Below are 23859 nucleotides of genomic sequence, written 5' to 3'. Positions count from 1 at the left end.
TAAAGTGAACACTGGTTCATTGCCTTTATTTCTAGGGGATACCCAAGAAGTAGAGAAGTTAAGAGTCACAGCGAGTTTAGAGAAAGGTGACATAAGGAAACAAAATGGCTTTAATTTTGCAATTCAGGGAATGTGGAAGAAATTATAACAATACACCATTAATATAACAGGGGAAAAAGAAAAGAGATGACAGAGGGGACTGTAGGGCTGTTAACAATGAATGTTCATATATTCCATAAAATAGTCGGCTTAGACAAAACCATAGGGTACACCTAACAACAAGCAAGTCAGAGAGATAAAAAGAGAATTTTTTTAACAGAAGAACATGTTCAAACAGAGAGAAGATTGGTGGGTTGATGGGGTCTTATCTGGCCATCATTTGAGAAAGAAGCAGAAAACATTCATATGCCTATGTGGGATGCAGACATGGAGATGGTGGATGCACTTGCTGAAGAGGGAACTTTAACTGATAGATAGCATTGAAGAAACAAATTATTTTTCAATTTGCTCATTGCTACATAAAGTATGTTAGAGTACTTTCAAAATAAGTTATTTTACCTACTTGCTCATCACTACATAAGATGTTGGGTGGACTGGCTGTGATAAATTGTCTGCAGTGTCCAGAGATGTGTAGGTGTTATGGGGATAGGGTAGGGGTTAGGTCAATGTGGGTCGATGCAGACTCAATGGTCCGAATGGCCTCTTTCCGCACAACAGGGATTCTATAATTCTAAAGTCTATTCGAGTACTTGCAAAACCTGACAAAAAAGATTTCAATTTTTCTTAACAAATGAAACATATCATGCAACCTTACCTCCTGCAACAGAATTTCTTCTGGTGATGAGCGGCATAGCCATGTTAAAAATAAATGGAGAAAATACTTGTTTGTGCCAGTTTGAGGATGGTTTACACAGTATTTGGTCAACGTGATTGCTTCTCCAATATGCTTGTACTTCATCAAGTATTTCACTCGATATTCAAAGAACATTGGAGATTCTGATCCCAAGTATTCATTTACTGTTTAAAAACAAAAAATTGACAGGAGGACACAAATAAAGTTTGCCCAACTGAAGTACATTTTTAGAATCTTAACTTAGATTAATCAATTTCTGTGAATTGCAAAATCAGGTAATCATATAATGAGTCTAAAACTATTAAGCAGGCTAACTAACAGACATTAGAACTGCTGGTACACGAACAAAACATATGACTCTACTTGCAAATTGTAAATTGAGATGGTCAACCTTTCTTAGACACTCCTTCAGATTATAGATCTAATTTATTTTCTACTGTATCTTTTAAAAACAAGCTCACAATGAAGTATAGTATGCTTTCTTAGCAAACCCACCTTCATCTGCTTTATCGTCACCTGTCAAAATTAGGTGAAGCACAATTAATTACTACTCTATGCAGAACAAAAGTGCAGAAGAGCAAAAATGCTTAACTGCAGTCATCTTTGCCTATTTCGTAAAACTATGCATGTGCAGGCTTGTAACTTCAATTTTTGTTTCAGTTCAATTAATAATTGACACTTAAGTTTCCAATAATTCTTTCAGTAATGCCATGCATTCAGCATTAATCATACCGAAGTAAAACAGATTCCAAAATTTACTGCGTTGTGTTTAGCTTATATTGTAATGTCAGGCAGTGTTTAACTACCAGCATATGTGCAAGTAAACAAGCTGAACATTTTAACAAGAATATTTGAGCAACAATAAAACCTTTAATTTGGATGTACACAAACTATTATACCGAGAGCTATTGCTTAATTAAATGAGCTGTGCAATTAAACTCAAGTACAATCATGTCAAACTGATTAATTGATGCAATAAGCATTTGAATCAATAAGTGATTTGCGCAGGCTATGCCCAGGTACTAAACAGGCTTGCAGTTAAAACCATGTTGTTGATTAGGTAATTCCCTTTGCTGCTTTCACCACAACTGCTGAGACAATCAAGGGAATTCCAATCTCCTTGGACTGGTTGCTTTTCAAGTTCAGTTTGCATGTTGGTGATGTCGAGATGAAACATCACAGGCAACCAAATGTCTGGCAGAGCTTTGTACTTTATTAATTTTTAAAACACGACTTTGAATAAATATAATGGTCCACTGACAGCCCAGTGCGCATAAAAGTAGCTTAAAAAAGGTCTCAGGTTTCATTTTTGTTATGTTAGTTAAGCTAACATGGGGCTATGGTATATGGGCCACAATCTAGTCCATGCTTTGAGACTACTAGGATGAAGGGCAGAAAATAATAATTTGTGCTTCAATTCAAAAAATTCTGCAGGCAAATGTAAGTGTGTGGAGATCAAATGAAAACAGAATTTGCCTTATTGCAACTACTTATATTGTTCATAGGCCTATTGAATCTCATCTAATCTCACACATGAAGATTAAAGGAAGGTGCTGGAAAGAGTATACATATCCAAACTGTATTCCAGAATAAAGGTGAAACTGTTGGAATTTTAAGACTTTACCACTATTCTATCTATTCCATGCCCACAAATACTTATTCAGTCGCTACTCCATTTCTTAGTGTGTTCTTATAAATACAATCTATTCTCAACCAGTTTGTTTTAAAAAAAGGTGACATATTTTATTCAATTGCCCAACCTTGCATTTTGAAATGATTAAGACTGGATGGAAAACAATCTGCTCACCTAACTATAATTCGCCTTTTGAGAACTCCAGTCCTTGAATAGCCACTTTTTTTTTGCTGCATACCTGATGAATCTCTCAACATGCTGTACTATCCATTAATTTGGAATTTGATGTTTAAATTCTAATTTTGCTTTAAATGAAATATTTTGGGTTTTCCAGTGTGTATTGTTATGACTCATGCAGGGAGTAATTGGGTGTAATTACCCAGGGATGTCCAGACAATAGACTAAACAGTTAATGTACTCAGTTTGAGGCCATCATACTCTGGCCATCAGCTTATTACAACCAACCATGCCTGATCTTAATGCATGATAATCAATCTGTCCCAGATTCTGAACAGAGTTGCCCACCAAAATAGTGATTTAAGGTTTCTTTGAATGGATCCCCTGCTAAGTTTCTGAACTCATATTTCCCTTGCACAGCTAGAACTTTTAACTTGCCTGAAATTTGTTTCACCAGGGTTTCGAGTTGTTCAACCAATGAAATAAGAGCAAATGGCAACAGATTTGACATATCATTTTCATTTCCATTGTAGATTTCAGCAATCCACATTGAACAGATCAAACTCCCACTAGAAAATCAGTTTTAGATTGTTTTGCACTATTGAATATTCAATTGTTACTCAACAATAAGTGCAAATTTAGATTGTATTGCTCTCCATTACCATCTCTGGTTGTTGGTTTTGAGATTCCAATTCAATGCAATGACAATTTATGGATTGCAACAAGCACCAATAGCCAGTACGCTTTAATTTTAAGATAAAGCAACGTTTTCTGTTCAACATCTGTCAACTTGAGCCAACAAACTAATAAAACAAAATCCAAAATTATATCCTAGGTTATTAAAGGAAGCAGTTCGAAATAGTGGATTCGCAGTAGCCATGTCCCAGGAATCCTTAGATTCTGGAAAATTCCAGGAGGATTTTGTTACAACATGGGATAAACCCCTCTACTAATTTAAACTGACACAGAAGCTCACCTCGTGCCATAATCTGTTAAATTGAGAGGTAAAGAACCATCCCAGATCTCACTAAAGAATAAAACTGTTAATTTTTACTTTAAGTCCAAAAGATATCATTAGACAACACCTATTTGCAATTCCTCTCTCTTAAACCTATCTTTTACCTCCTACTCTACAATACTGGGCCAAATTTTTCTCAAAATCACATTTCAAAACCAGCCAACTTTATCGACTCTCCTTTGCAAGTTTTTCCCTGTATTTTCCTGGACCATCTCTTTGGTCTTCTGCTGCACAACTTTTCTTTTGGACAGGTAACTTTCAGAGAGCTATTTGCATAGTAGTCAGGACTTGCTGGTGTTCTTGGCAGTTCTCGCCCGAACTGTTCAAAATGTCCGATTTTATACCCCAAAATATCGTATTATTTCATTGGTTTGATGTCAGCCCAAACAGTAAAATTCAAATTCCCTGGGATTTTGGTATCTATGGCATAATTTAAACTGATTGGCCAAATTTGAATTTGTTTTTTTTCCATGGCAATGCAACTCCAGTTATTTGTTTCAACTAAATGTTACATTTAATTGTTCAGCACACTCTCTGCCTCTCTAGGTCTGTGCCAGCTGCCACTCTTAAAGGCACAGTACACACAATTTGAACAATAACAATAACAATTTGAAAACTTCCCATGTAGTAGTTTTATTTTAGGAAGTGAAAGAGACAAAAAAAAAATTATAGGTCATCAGAAAAGAGTTTAGAGTCTATAATAAAATATTCTAATAGCAGAACATTTAGAAATGCAGAATATGATCAAGCAGAGCAAGTATGCCTTCACTCATGCCTGACAAATTTAGCAGAATTCTAAAGGTAACAAACAAGATAGAAGAGCAAGCATTAAATGTAGTACATTTGGATTTTCAGACAGCATTTGATAAATTAACACTCATCAGGTAACTTGATAATAGCCCATGGTGTTGGAGGTGGTGCATTAGCATGGGTCGAGGATTGGCAAACTAACAGACACCAGAGTTGGGATAAGAGGGATATTTTCAGGATGACAACTTGTAACTGGTGTAGCGGCACAGGGATCAGTGTTAGCACCATTATTATTGACAATGTATATTAATAACTTAGATAAGGAAAGCGAACATAATTCACAAACTATGACCATAGGCGGGAAGGCAAGAGGTAAGGATGGCTCAGTAGCTGCAGTGGGATATAGACAGGGGTTAAATGAATGGGCAAAAACTTAGCAAATGCAGTGTGTAGGGAATGAAAGCATATGCACTTTGGCAGGAAGAATAGAGGAGCTGACCATTATTTAACTGTACAAAGACTGCAGAAAGCTATGGAACAGAGGGACTGGATAAGCATAGAAAGCTAGCATCAAATTTCAGTGCGTAATAGGGAAGACAAATGGAATGTTGGCAAAAGGAGTGAAGTATAAAAGTCGGGAGGGTTTGCTAAAATTATACAAGGTATTAGTCAGACCACAGCTGGAATACTGAATACCTTATCTAAGGAAAGATGTACTGAGGGGCAGTACAGAGATAGGTTCGCTAAACTGATACCAGGGATGAAGGAAGTATCCACTGGACCAGTACTCATTGGACTCTCAAAGAATCAGAGGTGACCCTATTAAATGATACAAGATCCTTAGAGGATTTGACAAAGTTGATGCAGGGAGGTTGATCTCCCTTGTGGAAGGATCTTGGATCAGTGGGCATAAACTCAGATTAAGGTGTCGCACATTTAAATCAGGCATGAGGAGGAATTTCTTCTGAGGGTTGTGAATCTTAAAATTTCTTTACTACAAAAACTGTGGAGAATGGGTCGCAAAGTATTTTCAAGGCTGAGATAAAGATTTTCAGTGAGGAAATCAACAGTTATGGGGAAAAGGCAGGAAAGTATGTTGTGAATTGTGACCTCATTGAATGGCAGACTCGATAGGCTCAATAGCCTACCTGTGGCCTTATAATATGGATGAAATAATTAAGAAATTTGAACATTTGACAAGAATTGCAATATTTTTCAAAACAATTTAAATTTAGTCTACTGGTTTTGCAAGGTGAAACAAGATTAGTTTTCATATTGAGAAATGTCACCCAAGTGTGATCAGTTAGCATGTTAGCTTGTTTTAACAGCAAAACCATTTTGATCAGTGTTTTTTTAAAAAAATCACATGATGTCACACTAAGTTCAGCAAAAAAAAAGACATTAAAATTAGGAGCAAAAATACTGTTTACAAACTGATATCCATATGTTCAATTAGGTAGCAAATATGACTGAAATTTACAAAGATGATTGCATAAATCTGTAGTTTAGCAACAACTGTAGTTTTCACCTTATATTCAGAAGCCTGAATCCTCTCTAAGGAAACCCAGGCACGAATACATCTGTGACAAAAAGATAGGGTAGTTGGAAATTATGATCCCCACTCCGGTCAGCTGCTTGGACCTGCTAATTTGGCCAGGCCCAGAAGAAGGTCCTCTGATTTATCGAAGAGAAAGCGAGGGCTGCAGATGCTGGAGATCAGAGCTGAAAAAGCGTAGCAGGTCAGACAGCATCCAAGGAGCAGGAGAATCGACGTTTCGGGCATAAGCCCTTCTTCAGGAAGGACCTGAAGAGCTTATGCCCGAAACGCCAATTCTCCTGCTCCTTGGATGCTGTCTGACCTGCTGCGCTTTTCTAGCAACACATTTTTCACCTTTGATTTATCCACCACTCTGCACCAGGTGCCCAATGAACAAAGGTTTTTAAAAAAACTAAACAGCGATGTACCTGTCCTCAACCAACATATACATTGTCCACAGTCTGCATTACATGCAGAATAAATATTTGAGCTTGGAAACCATGAACTACTTTAACTTATAATTCTACATGGCTGCAGCAATCAACATTATCCATACAACGTCCCTTATGGAAAGCTGGATGACTCCCATGTAGACATTCCTCCAATAGGGAACCCCCAATCACTGGTAGAATAGGTGTGCCCAGGCCCATAGATAAAGAAAGCAAAGTGGATGGTGTATAGCAGAAGCCTATATGGGAAACTCCTCCATGCCATAGAAAAGACACAAAAAACACATGATGGGCACAGGCCCTTAGAAAGGTTCTGCAATTGGAGGCCGATGAACAATTCCACTCGAGCAGGTAATTTTAAGCCTAACTTTCTTATTCTGGATACTTACAAAGGAAATAGTTTCTGTCACAACAGATTTTTATAAGCACCTGTTGAGATATCATGACACATCAGAAGTATGGGTTCAAATCCTTCCTGCTTCAAATCCAACCTTCTGGCTCAGAGTAGTGACATTACCACCATGCCAAAATAGTCCTAGTTTTTGAGGAAATATTTTTTACCAATCTGTCTGGATACGTTATTACACACCATTGAGACAGGTAGGACTTGAACCCGAAACTTTCTGGCCCAGAGGAAGGAACATTCCACTGTACCACAAAAGCCCCAAGAACCCAGTTCTTAGCTTTTAAATCAGCTTGTTCATGAATATTATGACATCCCTGCAGCAGATGGCATTTGAACCATTAAGAAAAAAAAAGCATAAATAGCTCTCAATCAACCCTAGAGTAATTCTGGTTTACTTTTCAGAGGTACCTGAATTTTGAACTCTGACACTCAGCTCCTGTGCTTATTCAACAAGATCATGCCTGACCTGATTGCTCACCCAAAATAATCTTTCATACCACTATCAAGAATCTATCTCTGCCTTCAAATGATTCAAAGGCTCTGCTTGCACTGCCTGTTGAGGAAAAAGTTCCAAAGAGGGGAAAAAAAAATCCTATCTTAAATGGCTGGTCCCTTATTTTTAAAATGGCTCTCTGGCTCTAGAGTACTATAGAAAAATTGTTTCCATATCCAAATGATTGAGACATCAGGAAATATTTCAAGTTTTCAAAAGTAGTACTAGAAATATTTAGAAGGTCAGGAAACATTGGATTTCTCTCTCTAAAAACAATGCCAGACCTCAGTATTTCCAGGATTTGCAGTACTTTACTTTTATTAAATCAAGCAAATTAGAGGTTCTGGCCAACTGGAGTGCTGGGCTCAGCACTAAGAAACTTTTCTAGCTCAGATTAACCAACTGGCAGAGCAGCATTTGCATGGTATCATTCTTTGCTGGTACGTATCAGGTACAACTTGCTCCCTTTATTTTTTCTTGGAACTTTTACCTTTAAATAATGATGCATGCAGTCAAGTCCTTACTCTGGACTAAGTTTCAAAAGGGGATCGGTTAGCTCAGTTCACTGAATGGCTGGTTTGCAATGCCAACAGCACAGGTTCAATTCCTGCACTAGCTGAGGTTACCATGAAAGACTCTCCATTTCAACTTCTCCCTTTGTGTTAAAGCATAGTGACCCTCAGCTTAAAGCAAAACCAGTTGTCTCTCTCAATAGTCTGGTAGGAATATGGCAACTTTACCTTTACCTAGGCTTCCAGAAATTCTTCACTCTAAGTTCAAAACTCAAACCCAAAACTGGCAGAGCAGGACATAAAAGGAACGGCTGTTAAAGCATTATCAGTGTGCATTACTGAGTGCATCCAAGTTCTTTAAATTACAGGAACAGCAGACAGGGAAAATGCTATTTGAAATAATACAATTGTAGTTCAACATTCTGCCAAATTCCATCCTTGGAGAAGATCAAGCCTAAAAATTAAGTTTTAGCAATGCCAATAACGCTAGTTTAAACATTTCAAATGAGATTTTAGGGAAATAAAATGCTATTAATCTACTAAATACATACCTAATTCCTGAGTTACTAACTCTTGGTTAAGGATGGACATCAGTACTGGATTTTGCCACGGGCCTCCATTTCTACTCAACCTGATTAGTACATCAAATTCTGCATTTAAGTCATTTTGTAAAACAGTGTGACATTCCTGTAGAGAAAATGTAGAATGTAAATAGAAATCAGTAGACAGGGTCATAAATACATTGTTTTAAATTAAAAGATGTGATAATAACAAGAGACAAAGCAAGCATCTTGTGACATATTGAAACTAATTTCTGTAATTAACTCCTGACATGTAAAAACAGAAAATATTACCTGAATGGTTTTTAAAAATTCGTTCCAGAACCCTTTAGATGAATCACCCTCAATGCAATACAGCAATACTTCAAAGCAGCTCCTATTAACAATGCAGAAAAGTTGAAAGTACAAATATTCTAGATCTTTGGAAACAATACAACTATTCCAGTTCATGGTGTTGCAACAAATGCTTTAAAAAACTTAAGTAGAAAAATTACCAGCCAGAAGCTAAGGAACACAAAATCAGCAAAAGTTTGATAAAGATTAGATTAGATTAGATTAGACTTACAGTGTGGAAACAGGCCCTTCGGCCCAACAAGTCCACACCGACCCGCCGAAGCGCAACCCACCCATACCCCCACATTTACCCCTTACCTAACACTACGGGCAATTTAGCATGGCCAATTCAAGTGACCCGCACATCTTTGGACTGTGGGAGGAAACCGGAGCACCCGGAGGAAACCCACGCAGACACGGGGAGAACGTGCAAACTCCACACAGTCAGTCGCCAGAGTCGGGAATTGAACCCGGGTCTCAGGCGCTGTGAGGCAGCAGTGCTAACCACTGTGCCACCGTGCCGCCCACTATAAAAGATGATGCTGGAAATACTCAGGTGGTCAGGCAGTAGCTGTGAAGAAGGAAACAGAGTTAAATGCTTCATTTTAATGACCTTTCATCAGCTGCCAAATTACATATACCTTTTGTAAATTTCCAGCAGTACATAATGACAATTTTCTATGGCAATACTGCCAAGTTCATTAGTTCATATTGAAAGTTACATACTGATCCAGCATTTACATTCCCATCAATTGAAATTTATTAGCTTGACAAAGGAAAGTTTTCATAAACATATCCTATCTTTTTTCCAGGACACTACACTCTTCACAGTTATAGAATGATGATAAATAAAAGATATTTCAAAAGCCATAAATGAATCATGCGTGACAAGGTACCAAAAATCTCTCATGTTTTGGTTCAAATATTCTCCTAAAAGTTCAAAAGAGAAAACAGATAAGTGAAAATTGATCTGATTTCCATGAAATTCAAGAGACATCTCAAATACTTGGGAATGTTGGCATTGGCAGAAACACTTGCATCCCATAAAAACCAAAAATAAAAAAAATTATCAAATCACATCTCCAATGGTTTGAAATGTCTTATTTTGGGTAACTGCAGCAGCTCTTTCCTGCAAAGCAGGTTTCCACAAAGAGTAATTTAATGAATGATCAATGAAGCTGTTTTTGGTTTAAGAAATAATGTTAGGTCAGCTTTCTTAACAGTGCCAATTCATCATTGATTAATGCAGTGACATTTAACATTAAGTAAAAATAGCAGACAGGACCTCACTTTATCATACCAGGATATTAGCCTGAATTGTGATTCATCCTAGAGGGGGTCTGGAGCTCTCAACCATTTACCCAAAATTAAATATACTTCCAGTTGAGCCAAGTTACCAACTAAGTAATGAAATATATACTGCATAATGAACAAAGGTTTGATTGGGCCCTCACCCATTTCTGAATGTTGAGACCACCACAGGTTTGACTAAATGATTTTGGCTACTAAAGAAAAGTACTATGGATACTGGAGATCTGAAATATAAAGTGCTGCAGACGCTCAGTAAATCTGACACCATGTGGCGAAAGAAAGAAAAAGAATTAGCATTAACTTCAATATGACTGCTCAGAAAAGATTTCCCTACTAATGGTTGATAATATCAATATAAAAAAAAAATCAGAATTTAATGGAAAATCTATGTTTATCGAAACAGGGTAGGATTTCATACAGATTGCTACTCCAGAGTTGACACAGCTGAGCTAATAGAGCTGCGTAACGATATGGGTAATGATAACCGGATAGTGGCAGGAAAGGAGAGAGGTTACAAACAGAGGTACACAAACAAATAAGGTCAGAAGTCAAATAGAGACAATATTCGAGGCTCTTAATCTTAATGCATACAGCAATTATAACAAGGTGGGTCAAATGGCATTCCTTCTGCCTAATAATTGCAATTCTGTGAAGATGGATGCATTGACAGTAGAATACACAAACAGTTGTGATAACCATTTCAGAGACAAGATTGCAAATTAATAACAGCCAGTATCTGAATATGCAGATACGTTCTATTTTGTTCAAAAAGCGCACGATTTGTTGACAGTCAATATTTTATAATCCACGTGACATTTTATAAATTCCTACTTTGGAAATAGAACCAGTCTGATTCAAGGTTGGAATACATACAGACTTGAACCTCACAACTTTAATGCCTTGTCTGAGCTAAGAGGTCACTATTTTTTTAAAATAAAACCTTAAGTTACCTAGGGAATGTGACTTGAAAGTAGTTCTGGGATTTTAATCAAAACTGGCAGCCCATTCTAAATGATGAAAGACTTAACAGCAATCTAGGTTTGTTCAATATATCGCATTGATGTATGACACCATGATCTTTTGCTATAAATTCTGTGTCCTACGATGCTACTCCACTAGCTACCTGATAAAGGAGCAGTGCTCCGAAAACATGTCCTTCCAAATAAACCTGTTGGACTATAACCTGATGTTGTTTGATTTTTAACTTTGTCCACCCCAGTCCAACACTGGTACCTCCACATTATCTCCTAATAAAGGATGAGGTTGGTGCACCATCATTGCGTGATCGAGGCAAGCATGACCGTGATGTGTCTGAAATTCACATTCCTTTTAAGGGCAACAATGTTGATGGAGGTAAGAGATTTAAACCTAAAAATAAGTAATGCAAGATCTTGAAGAAAAAGATGTGGACTGGGAAAGCACATTTAAAGGTAAGATGGTAGAAAAGCAGTGGCAGCCATTTATGGAAATATTTTAAAACATTCAGCAAAGATATACAAAGGAACCTCAATTATCCTAAGGACACTGGCAGGGACTCTCTGTTCAATCGATTGTCAGATAACATAGCTAGCCACGCATCGAGTCCTTGCAATCTTGCTCGGATCATCTGAAATTTGGGTTAATCAAATGTCAGGTAATCTAGGGTCCTCTGGATTCCATTAAAAAAGAAAGATCTTATAGGAACAATGTACCATTTGAGGTTAATTGCAAAACTTAACGCTGTTAGTAGAAAAGTACAGTACAGCCAGGGATTGATAAAACTTCAGAAACCAAAGGATGACTAAGAAAATAAAAGGGAGAAATTAAATCAGTGTGAGGAGAGAAAACCGGTCTCAAAACTTATAAAATATACAAGAAAAAAGGAGCAGTTAAGATGAATCTGTCTAAGTAACAGACTTTTGGGGTAAGCATTGTGTATCTATCTTTAAAGTAGAAAATACATCAAAAATAGAACAAACAAAAGGGGTGAAGGAATGTCAAATAATCCTGGCACTGGAGAAAGTATTAGGAAAATTAATGGAACAAAAAGCTAGCAAGTGCCCTGGACCTGTAGCGATCTGTCCTAGGAATCTTGAGAGTGCTCAACAGTGGATAAATTAGCTGCCATCTTCCAATACTCACTACATTTAGAAAAATTTTTTTAAGCTGGAAATGTGCAAATGTAATATCAAAATTCAAGGAGTCGACAAACAAAACAAGAAACTATATGGTAGTTAGTCTAATCTGTCACTGGGGAAATAAAAACATCAAAAAATGAGGCAGTAGCTGGATTGCTAGAAAATCAGACAAAATAATTTTGAGAAAGGCAAGTTGTATTTCAAAAACTTACAATTTCTTCGAGGACGTAATAAGTAGGATGGATAATGAAATACCAGTACGTTTGGTTATTAAGATTTCCAAAAGGTATTCAATTAAATTCTGGACTTAGTTCTATGTAATGAGCCAGTCTGCAGTTTCAAAGAGAGAAGGCAAAATTGGATGTAACGGTGTTACTGTTAAATAAAGGTAATTACGTAGCATGAGAGAGGAACTGATGAAAGCTGACTGGAAGCAGAACCTAATGGGGAAGGCAGTAGAGCAACAATGGCAGGAGTTTCTGGGTGTAATTGAGGACACAGTACAGAGATTCATCCCGATTAGAAAGCCATGGTTAACAAAGGAATCAGGAAATGTATCAAAGAAGAGAGCCTATAAAGTGGCCGAGAGCACTGGGAATTCAGAAGATTGGGAAGACTACAAAAACAGAGGATAACAAAGAGAGAAATAAGGAGGGGATCAAATATGAAGGTAAGCAAGCCAGTAATATTAGAAATGATATTGAAAGAAACTTTTACTACATCAGAAACAAACAAGAGGCAAAAGCAGAAATTGAGTTGCTCCAAATTGATGCAGGAATGCTAGTGATGGGAGATAAGGAAATAGCTTAATGAGTACTTTGTGTCAGTCTTCACAGAGGAAGACAAGAGCTATATCCCAACAATTAAGGAGAGTCAGGGTGTAGAGTGGAGTGTGGCAGCCATTACAAAAGAGAAAGTGCTAGAAAAGCTAAAAAGGTCTAAAAATTGATAAATCTCCTGGCCCCGATGGGCTAAAAAACAAAGAACAAAGAAAATTTACAACCCAGGATCAGTCCCTACAGGCCTCCAAGCCTGAGCCAATCCAAATGTTTCAAACTGTCGGTCAATTCCTAAGCATTTGTATCCCTCTGCTCCCCACCTACTCGTGCATCTGTCCACACGCATCTTAAACGAATCTACTGTGCCTGCCTCTATCACCTCTGCTGACAACGCATTCCAAACGCCCACCATCCTCTATGTGAACTACTTGCTGCATGTAACCCCCTTAAACTTTCTACCTCTCACCTTGAAAGCATGACCTCTCGTTATTCAATCCTTCACCCTGGGGAAAAAGCTTGTCTCTATCCACCCTGTCTATACCGTTCATGATTTTGTAAACCTCAATCAGGTCTCCTCCCCATCATCTTTTTTCTAGTGAAAATAAACCTAACCTACTCAACCTCTCTTCATAGCTAGCACCTTCCATACCAGGCAACATCCTCGTAAACCTTCTCTGCACCCTCTCCAAAGCGTCCACATCCGTTTGGTAGTGCGATGCCCAGGACTGTACACAGTATTCTAAATGTGGCCGAACCACATCCTAGAGTTCTCGGGGAGGTGGCTGAGGAAATAGCAGAGGCGTTGGTTGTGATCTTTCAAAAATCACTGGAATGAGGGAAAGTCCCAGATGATTGGAAAACTGCTATTGTAACCCCCTTGTTCAAGAAAGGATCAAGAGAAAAGACAGAAAATTATAGGCCAATTAGCATAACCATGGTTGTAGGTAAAATTCTAGAATCCATCATTAAGGATGAGATTTCTAAAGTCTCGGAAGTGCAGGGTCGGATTAAAACGAGTCAGCATGGGGAAATTGTGCCTGAAAAACCTATTAGAATTCTTTGAAGAGGTAACCAGTAGGTTAGACCAGGGAAATCCAATGGATATTATTTATCTAGACTTCCAAAAGGCCTTTGATAAGGTGCCTCATGGGAGGCTGTTGAGTGAGATAACGGCCAATGTTGTTTGAGGTGAGGTACTAGCATGGATTGAGGATTGGCTGTCTGACAGAAGGCAGAGAGTTGGGATAAAAGCTTCTTTATTGGAATAGCAACTAGAGACAAGCGGGGGCCCACGGATTACTGATCTGGACGAAGTGATTGAGGGCTTTCTGGTGAAGCTCGCTTATGATACAAAGTTAGGCGGTCAGGCAGGTAGTTCTGAGGTGGTGGGGAGGCTGCAGAAAAATTTAGACAGCTTAAGAGAGTGATCCCGGAAATGGCTGATGAAATTCAACATGAGCAAATGCAAGATCTTGCACTTTGGAAAAAAGAATACTGGCATGGACTATTTTCTAAATGGTGAGAAAATTCCTAAAGCCAAAGTACAAAGGGATGTAGGACTGCTAGTCCAGGATTCTATAAAGGTTGACTTGCAGGTTGAGCCCATGGTTAAGAAAGCAAATGTAATGTTGTCATTTATCTCAAGAGGGTTGGAATATAAACGCAGCGATATGCTACTGAGACTTTATGAAACTCTAGTTAGGCCCCATTTAGAATACTATGTCGAATTTTGGGCCCCACACCTCAGGAAGGACATACTGGCACTGAAGTATGTTCCGCGGAGATTCACATGGATGATCCTTGGAATGGTAAGCCTAACATACGATAAACGGCTGAGAATCCTAGGATTGTATTCATTAGAGTTTAGAAGGTTGAGGGGAGATCTAATAGAAACTTACAAGATTATGCATGGCTTAGAAAGGGTGGACGTTGGGAATTTGCTTCTGTTAAGCGGGGAGACTAGGACCTGTGGACACAGCCTTAGAATTAGAGGGGGGTCAATTTAAAACAGAAATGAGGAGATATTTATTCAGCCAGAGAACGCTGAGCGTGTGGAATTCATTGCCACGGACCACAACGGAGGCCAGGACGTTAAATGTCTTCAAGGCAGAGATTGATAAATTCTTAATCACGCAAGGAATTAAGGGCTACAGGGAGAGTGCAGGTAAGTAGAGTTGAAATGCCCATCAGCCATGATTTAATGGCTGAGTGGATTCAATGGGCCGAAAAGCCTTATTTCCACTCCTATGTCTTATGGACTTTAAATGCCAAACAAAAGGTTACCATACAAGGAAGAGCTTGTTGGAGGTGATAGCTTACCATATATAAAGGATTGACTAACAGGAAACAGAGTTATTACAAAGGGCCAGTTTGTAGATTGCTGGTTAAAGTCCATTGAGAATACCACAACAAGCAGTGCCAAGGCTCAAATTATTACAACCTACAATAACTTGGGCAAGAATTTTGCAGATGGAGTACAGTACGGCGAAATGCAAGGCTGTTTAAATGGCAAGATACTGCAGAACACTGAAATAGGATTCTTGCATCCTTACTTCTGAATTACAAAATAGTGGGAAAGTTGGTACAATAAGCATTCGAATGGTCAATTGAATGCTTGATTCCTATCGCAAGTTAGAACATTATCACAATTGTTACGGCATTGGAGCTGTTCATTTGACACAGGTGCTAGTATTCTCATACACGTGCTGCGCTTGCCCTTATAGATGGACATGGTCATGGGTTTGGAAGGTAACCCTCAGGAGTTGGTAGTGACAGTTCTCCATTTTTATGCCATTATAAGATTATGAGTCCTGAACCATCTGAAATGGACGAGAAAATAAGTTAAAGGAAATGATGGTAGATTAGCTATGGCAGACATGAATGATGATATTTCATAGCTCGAAATAAAGATCCATTTTACTGAGAAATAAAAACTCTGGGGAGCATGAACCATCCATGATAAATTGAGACAATTAAGAATGACATCAAATTGGTAAAGTATATAATGTGAAGATTAGCAATGCACCAGAAAATTGGAGAAATACTATAAACCAGGTTTGGATAATTGAAGGAGAAAACTAGCAAGAAATGTCAAAAAAGACAGGAACAGCTTGTACAAGTATATAATAGTAGCTAAGTTGGCCCCTTGGGTTGGGAAATTAATAACGGAGCCAAGGACGATGCAGAGACTGAAGAAATAATTTTACCAACCATCACTATAAGAGAAATTAAAGTAATAATAATAATAAACAATCAAGGGGAGAAAGAGAGGAGGAACTTTAAAGTGTTAATTCTTGTTGGAAGAAAACTTAGGACGTAAAATTGACAATCCTGAACCTGACGGCTTGCATACTAATTCTTGAAAAAAGGTTGCTACAGAGATAGTAGACACATTGAAGAATCGGTTTGGGATGATTACAGCCAAAGGTAAACTGCAAATGTAAACTCCTTTTCTAGAGAGAAAGGACAAAGGAAACAACAGTCTGGGTAGCCTAACATCTGTCATCAGAAAAATTCTGGAATACACTATTAAGGAGCTAGCAGCAAAACATTTTTAAAAAGTGCAATATAATCAGAGGTGACATGGTTCACGTGAATGGTTTGATGAGGCGATTCCAATGCTCTGAGAACATATTGAGCAGAAAGCAAAAAGGGAAACCAAGAATGCAGCACTTTTAGATTCTCAAAAGGCATTTGATAGTGTGCCATAAAAAACGTACCCACACAACAAAAATGATCTTGGAATCGTGAAGGCAAGGACGGGGTGGGTGGGGGGGGGGGGGAAAGAGGAGGAGGTGGAAAGGTTACAGATAGTGACCAGAAATCTGACAGATGAGAATACAAGAAAACCATTGTGAAACGATCATGTTGGCAAGGAGGGAAAAGAAAAATCTTATTCAAATTGAGAGACTCCAGAATGCCACAATACATAGGGATAGGATGGCCTCAAAACATGAAATCACAAATGGTTTATTTTACTTACCCATGTCTGACCTAATGCTAAGAACTACAAAGTACACAGAATAATACACATGTGCATTAGAAGGCAGTTGAAAATATATGTCTGAAAGTACAGAGTAAAGACCATTTTGCTGTACCTTTCCTCATAAGGCAATCCGCTTCATCCCAGAAAGCGGTTCAGTGAACCTCCCCTGAAGTGCTTACAAAGCAAGTATATTCGTTTTGATTAAGAATAAAACAAAACAGTATTCTAGGTGCAACTTCACTAATGTAAAGTTGGTTACAAGACTTTCTTATTTTATACTCCATCACCCTTGTAACAAATATTCTAATTGCCTTGCTGAATACTGGTTTTGTATACAAGTGTGAAACAATTAATGGTCTTCCTATCTTTAAAAGGACAAGGTAATAAATAGATTTTTAAAAAAATTACTTACAATGCCAGACGGCTCAAGACATATTGGATGTGTTCACATTCTGGAGCAAGGAAGGGTCTAGCTTTGGTAAAACAGCAAATAGCACTTTTAAGCACATGAACTAGTGGCAAAGGTACCTGCCATCTTCCAGCATGCCATTCAGTTACCTGTTCAAGGAAGAGAAGACTAAAGGTTAAATATTGTTGCAAGATCCTCAACTATTAGTTTCAACACTTCTATTATTTCACTAAATATAAGTTCCCTGATGTTTTTGCATCAAAATTTACACTTTTAATTGCTGTTTTATATATAAAATCTAAAGTTAACCATTCATATAATACCATTCAGTTCTACCTATCAGGAGGAAACAAAGCTTTGGCAAATTACACTCGAGTGCAGATTAAAATCTAGGAGGGAAAAAAATTTAAGGGTCATTTCATAAGAATATCATGAAGAACTTGGTGCTGCATCCCAACAAACCCTTTACCTGGCATCAGAATTAAACTGCCATGAGAAGAGGAGAAACAGGGCATAGAGATCACTATATCAATGAAGGAACAGCTGCAGGATAGGAAACATTGAAACTCTGCCTGTAGCTCCGGCTCATTTAGCCGGCTGTATTTTTTGTTTTTCTTAATTTCAATTTTGTTTCAAAGTTCACCTTTTCTTCTTTACTGCAGTTGTAGTGGTGGACGGCAACAGCGTGGCGAATCCAGACGTCCATTTCTCGTGGGCATAGTGACCATGGCTTTACCGAAGGCCTCATCTCTGATGGGTCTGGTCTGTTCCTCCTGGCAGCAGTTTCAGCGGTGACTTTAGTGGTGGTGCACAGTGGTTCTGGATCATTCCTTGTAGCTATGGCAACATGGTGGTTTCAGGCAGCAACTGAAGTGGTGACAGCTTCAGTGTCAGCAACTTGATGGGTCTGATCCATCCCTGATGCAGTGGCTTTGGTGTCGACTTGAGCAGCATGATGGGTCCAGTCCAAAATTCCTTGCTTTGATGGCCTGAGAAGTGGCTTCAACAGCATGGTCTTGTTCCAATCCAGAAACCCAGACTGCCATGGATAGAACATAGAATGAACTTTGTCCTAACTTTGTCTCAATTATTTCCTTTTACAATTTCTGTAATTAAGATGGCACCGAATTGTGGCAACTTATACACATCTCACTGTATTTTCATAAAGTGAAAATAAATTGCTATTCTATTCTTTATTGGCAGATTTTTGCAAAGTCAGTAAAACGTTACTTAACTAGTGACCGTGCCAACAAGTGCCATTAACCCGAATGGTTTTGAGAAACCAGCGCTTACAACAAGATGACACTTTGCTATTTAATATGTTGGTCCACTCGTGTGAATTGCAGCAAAAATGTGAATTATTAGGATGACACCACTTAGAATCCTTAAAATATATTACTTAAGTAAATCACATTCTGTTTATAGGAGTCTGACTACTAATGATTTTGATTTGTCAACTGTCAATTGAGCAGAAGTATACCAATCTAAAACAAAAGCCTAGGAGGGTAGAAACAGTTAACCAGTTGATTTTTTCCTCCCAAATCAGCAGCATGTAAGCAAGACTTTGGTTATTTAAATGGGAGCAGGTCCCCCAAAACTGTCAAAAACATACTGATAATAATGTACCTTGTGCAGGATCATTTTCGAATAACAAGTGAAATCAGTAAATAGCTTCTCTATTCAACAACTACAGTGCAGTTCAAGGCAGCAATGAAATCTCGAAGTGCAGTAGCCTCTATACACAGTTCTTTTATATATATTAAAATTCTATCACTATGGTTTTACATCGTTTTATCTATTGCACATAAAAGCTTGTGCACCATCTCCCATGGAAGCAGAAGAGTGCTTAAATATTGGCTAAGTGCTGGCTGCTACTCAGATTAGTGTGTCTGTCTGGTCTGCTGGCAGAATTAAGAGGTGTTAGTCCATTTATCTTAAGTTTGTACATATTAGTAAAAGTTCCAGACCTATATACAATCTAAACAAATTAGAAATTATGCATACACTAAATAAAAGTATATTAAGAATATTAAACTGATAATCGCAGTTGCATCATGAAATTTATTTACCATCCATGGTTTGATGGTTCTTTATTACAGTCATAGTGTCTTAGAGATGTACAGCATGGAAACAGATCCTTCGGTCCATCCCGACCATGCCGACCAGATATCCAAACCCAATCTAGTCCCACCTGCCAGCATCTGGCCAATATCTCTCCAAACCCTTCCTATACATATACCCATCAAAATGCCTCTTAAATGTTGCAATTGCGCCAGCCTCCACCACTTCCTCTGATAGCTCATTCCATACACTTACCACCCTCTGCGTGAAAATGTTGCTCCTTAGGTCTCTTTTATATCTTTCCCCCCGCACCCTAAACCTATACCCTCTAGTTCTGGACTCCCCAATCCCAGGGAAAAGACTTTGCCTATTTATCCTATCCATGTCCCTCAATTTTGTAAACCTCTATAAGGTCATCCCTCAGCCTCCAACGCTCCAGGGAAAACAGCCCCAGCCTGTTCAGCCTCTCCCTATAGCTCAAATCCTCCAATCCTGGCAACATCCTTGTAAATCTTTTCTGAACCCTTTCAAGTTTCACAACATCTTTCCGACAGGAAGGAGTCCAGAATTGCATGCAATATTCCAACAGTGGCTTAACTAATGTCCTGTACAGCCGCAACATGACCTCCCAACTCCTGTATTCAATACTCTGACCAATAAACGAAAGCATACCAAATGCTGCCTTCACTATCCTATCTACCTGTGACTCCACTTTCAAGGAGCTATGAACCTGCACTCCAAGGTCTTTGTTCAGCAACACTCTCCAGGACCTTACCATTAAGTGTAAAAGTCCTAAGATTTGCTTTCCCAAAACGCAGCACCTCGCATTTATCTGAATTGAACTCCATCTGCCACTTCTCTGCCCATAGACTTTTCTGGTCAAGATCCTGTTCTAATCTGACGTAATCCTCTTCGCTGTCCACTACACCTCCAATTTTGGTATCATCTGCAAACTTACTAACTGTACTTCTTATGCTCGCAACCAAATCATTTATGTAAATGACAAAATGTAGAGGTCACAGCACCGATCCTTGTGGCACTACACTGGTCACAGGCATCCAGTTTGAAAAACTACCCTTCACCACCACCTTCTGTGTTCTACCTTTGAGCCAGTTCTGTATCCAAATGGCTAGTTTTCCCTGTATCCTGTGAGATCTAACCTTGCTCAATCAATCTCCCATGGGGAATCTTGTTGAACGCCTTACTGAAATCCATATGATCACATCTACTGCTCTTCCCTCATCATTCCTCTTTGTTACTTCCTCAAAAAACTCAATCAAGTTTGTGAGATATGATTTCCCACGCACAAAGCCATGTTGACTATCCTGAATCAGTCCTTGCTTTTCAAAATACATGTACATCCTGTCCCTCAGGATTCCCTCCAACAACTTGCCCGCAACCGACGTCAGGCTCACCGATCTATAGTTCCCGACTTGTCCTTACCACCCTTCTTAAACAGTGGAACCACGTTTGCCAACCTCCAGTCTTCAGGCACCTCACCTGTGACTATCGATGATACAAATATCTTAGCAAGAGGCCCAACAATCACTTCTCTACCATCCCACAGAATTCTTGGGTACACCTGATCAGGTCCTGGGGACGTATCCATCTTTATGCGTTTCAAGACTTCCAGCACTACTTCCTCTGTAATTTGGACATTTTGCAAGGTGTCACCATCTATTTCCCTACAGTCTATATCTTCCATATCGTTTTCCACAGTAAATACGGATGCAAAATACTAGTTTAGTATCTCCCCCATTTTCTGCGGCACCACACAAAGGAGCCTTGCTGATCTTTGAGGGGCCCCATTTTCTCCCTCATTACCCTTTTGTCCTTAACATATTTGTAAAAACCCTTTGGATTATCCTTAATTCTATTTGCCAAAGCTATCTCATGTCCCCTTTTTGCCCTTGTGACTTCCCTCTTAAGTATACTCCTACTTCCTTTATTCTCTTCTATGGATTCACTCAACCTATCCTGTCTGTACCTGACATATGCTTTCTTTTTATTAACCAAACCCTCAATTTCTTAAGTTGAAAAATGTGGTGCTGAAAAACACAGCAGGCCAGGCAGCATCCGAGGAGCAGAAGAATCGACGTTTCGGGCATAAGCCCTTCTTCAGGAATGAGGCTGGTGTGCCAAGCAGGCTGAGATGAAAGGCAGGGGAGAGGGGCGCTGGGAATACAATAGGTAGGAGGTGGTGAGGGTAAGGGTGAGAGGCCGGAGAGAGGGTGCCTCCGGCTTATCACCCTCACCTCCTTCCATCTATCGTATTCCCAGCGCCCCTCCCCCCTACCTTTTATCTCAGCCTGCTTGGCACACCAGCCTCATTCCTGAAGAAGGGCTTATGCCCGAAACGTCGATTCTTCTGCTCCTCGGATGCTGCCTGGCCTGCTGTGTTTTTCCAGCACCACATTTTTCGACTCTGGTACTCCAACATCTGCAGTCCACACTTCCTCCACAATTTCTTAAGTCATCCAGCATTCCCTACACTTACCAGCCTTCCCTTTCACCCCAACAGGAATATACTTTCTCTGGATTCTCGTTCTCATTTCTGAAGGCTTACCATTTTCCAGCTGTCCCTTTTCCTGCGAACATCTGCCCCCAATCAGCTTTCGAAAGTTCTTGCCTGATACAGTCAAAATTGGCCTTTCTCCAATTTAGAACTTCAACTTTTAGATCTGGTCTATCCTTTTCCATCATTATTTTAAAGCTAATAGAATTATGGTCGCTGGCCCCAAAGTGCTCTCCCACTGACACCTCAATCACCTGCCCTGCCTTATTTTCCAAGAGTAGGTACATCCACATATTGAATCTGAAAACTTTCCTGTACACACTTAAATTCCTCTCCATCTAAACCCTTAACACTATGGCAGTCCCAGTCTATGTCTGGAAAGTTAAAATCCCTGACCATAATCACCGTATTATTCTTACCTGAGATTTCCTTATAAATTTCTCAATTTCCCTCTCTGACTATTAGGAGATCTATAATACAATCCCAATAAGGTGATCATCCCTGTCTTATTTCTCAGTTCCACTCAAATAATTTCCCCCCCAACCTTACTAGTTTAAATCCTTCCAAGCAGCTCTACCAAATTTCCCTGCCAGTACTGCCCTTCCAAGTTAAGTGCAAACCATCCTTCTTGAATAGGTCACTTCTACCCCAGAAGAGATTCCAATGATCCAAAAATGCGAATCCTTCTCCCATACACCAGCTCCTCAGCCATGCATTCATCTGCTCTATCCTCCTATTCCTGCCTTCACTAGCTCATAGCACTGGAAGTAATCCAGATATTCCTACTCTCAAAGACCTCCTTTTTAAATTCCTGCCTAACTCTCTAATCTCCCTTCAGAATCTCAAACTTTTCCCTTCCTATGTCGTTGGTTCCAATGTGGACAATGACCTCTCGCTGGCCCCTCTCCCCGTTGCGAACATTCTGCACCCTCTCAGAGACATCCTTGATCCTGGCAAAAGGGAATTAACACATCATTCTGAATTTTTTACTGCTGGCCACAGAAACGTCTGTCTATACCTCGAACTAGAGTCCCGAACACAATTGATCCCTTGGAACCCGACATACCCCTTGTTACATTAGAGCCAGTCTCAATACCAGAAACTTGGCTCTTCATGCTACGTTCCCCTCCAACATTTTCCAAAACAGCATACTTATTTGAAATGGGTTTAGCCACAAAAGACTCCTGCACTAGCTGCCTACCTCTCTTACCTTTCTTGGAGTTAACCCATCTATGTGATTGTATCGGAGACTTTCCCCCCTTCCTCTAACTGCCACCCATCACATCCCCTTGCTCTTGTAAATTCCTCATTTTCTCTATCTGTCTCTTCAACTAACCCATTCGATCTGATAGGATTCACAACCAACAGCATTTATGGCAGGTATAATCTACTGTAATCCTTTAACTCCCACATCTGACAGGAAGCACATTTCACTCTACTAAAGGCCCTTTTCGCATCTTCACAATCTACACCTAGAAATTAACACAGTCTTATTATGCCACACACACTGACCCAGGTTAAATTATTAATTATGGCTTATATTTTAAAGTTTAATCAAGAGACATATCTCCAAAAACACATAATCAAGAACCCACTCTACTCACTACTGCAGCCTTTCTGTAGATCACACTTAAAACAACAATACACTTATCTACTTCTGTGCTGCGAATTTCACCAAACAGTTCCTCCAAGATCAGTTGTGAATTTCACGGTTTATTAATTTTCCCAGATGCACTCTGATGTCCAGCAATCCATGAATTCAAAACAGCATAGGCAGTGTCAGTTCCTTTCTTTGTCTCTCTCCTGCACTGACTTTATCATGTGCTTCCTTTGTCTGTTCTTCTCCCTTTTAAAACTGTTGTTGTTTTGACTTTATTTTCCCAAAGTTCCAAAGCAATGCAACAGCATGTAAAACAGTAATTGCTGCTCCTGAATTTGAGGAAATCACCTCATACACCTAA

The 23859-nt window shown here is 39.1% G+C and overlaps 1 protein-coding gene across 1 annotated transcript in view; it reads right to left on the bottom strand.

The window, feature by feature from the left end:
* LOC132821130 (zinc finger protein 654-like) overlaps positions 1-23859 on the bottom strand; it is a 54421-nt gene that overhangs the window by 18626 nt on the left and 11936 nt on the right. The window contains exons 2-5 of the mRNA XM_060833711.1: positions 17326-17471; positions 8683-8764; positions 8380-8515; positions 815-1017 (exon numbers count right to left, since the gene is read on the bottom strand). Coding sequence (XP_060689694.1) covers positions 815-1017; positions 8380-8515; positions 8683-8764; positions 17326-17471 — 567 coding nt within the window. The remainder of the gene's footprint in view (positions 1-814; positions 1018-8379; positions 8516-8682; positions 8765-17325; positions 17472-23859) is intronic.

This window comes from Hemiscyllium ocellatum, chromosome 12, assembly GCF_020745735.1.
Source record: "Hemiscyllium ocellatum isolate sHemOce1 chromosome 12, sHemOce1.pat.X.cur, whole genome shotgun sequence".
Classification (NCBI taxonomy): domain Eukaryota; kingdom Metazoa; phylum Chordata; class Chondrichthyes; order Orectolobiformes; family Hemiscylliidae; genus Hemiscyllium; species Hemiscyllium ocellatum.
This window is presented reverse-complemented; position numbering and strand designations above follow the sequence as displayed.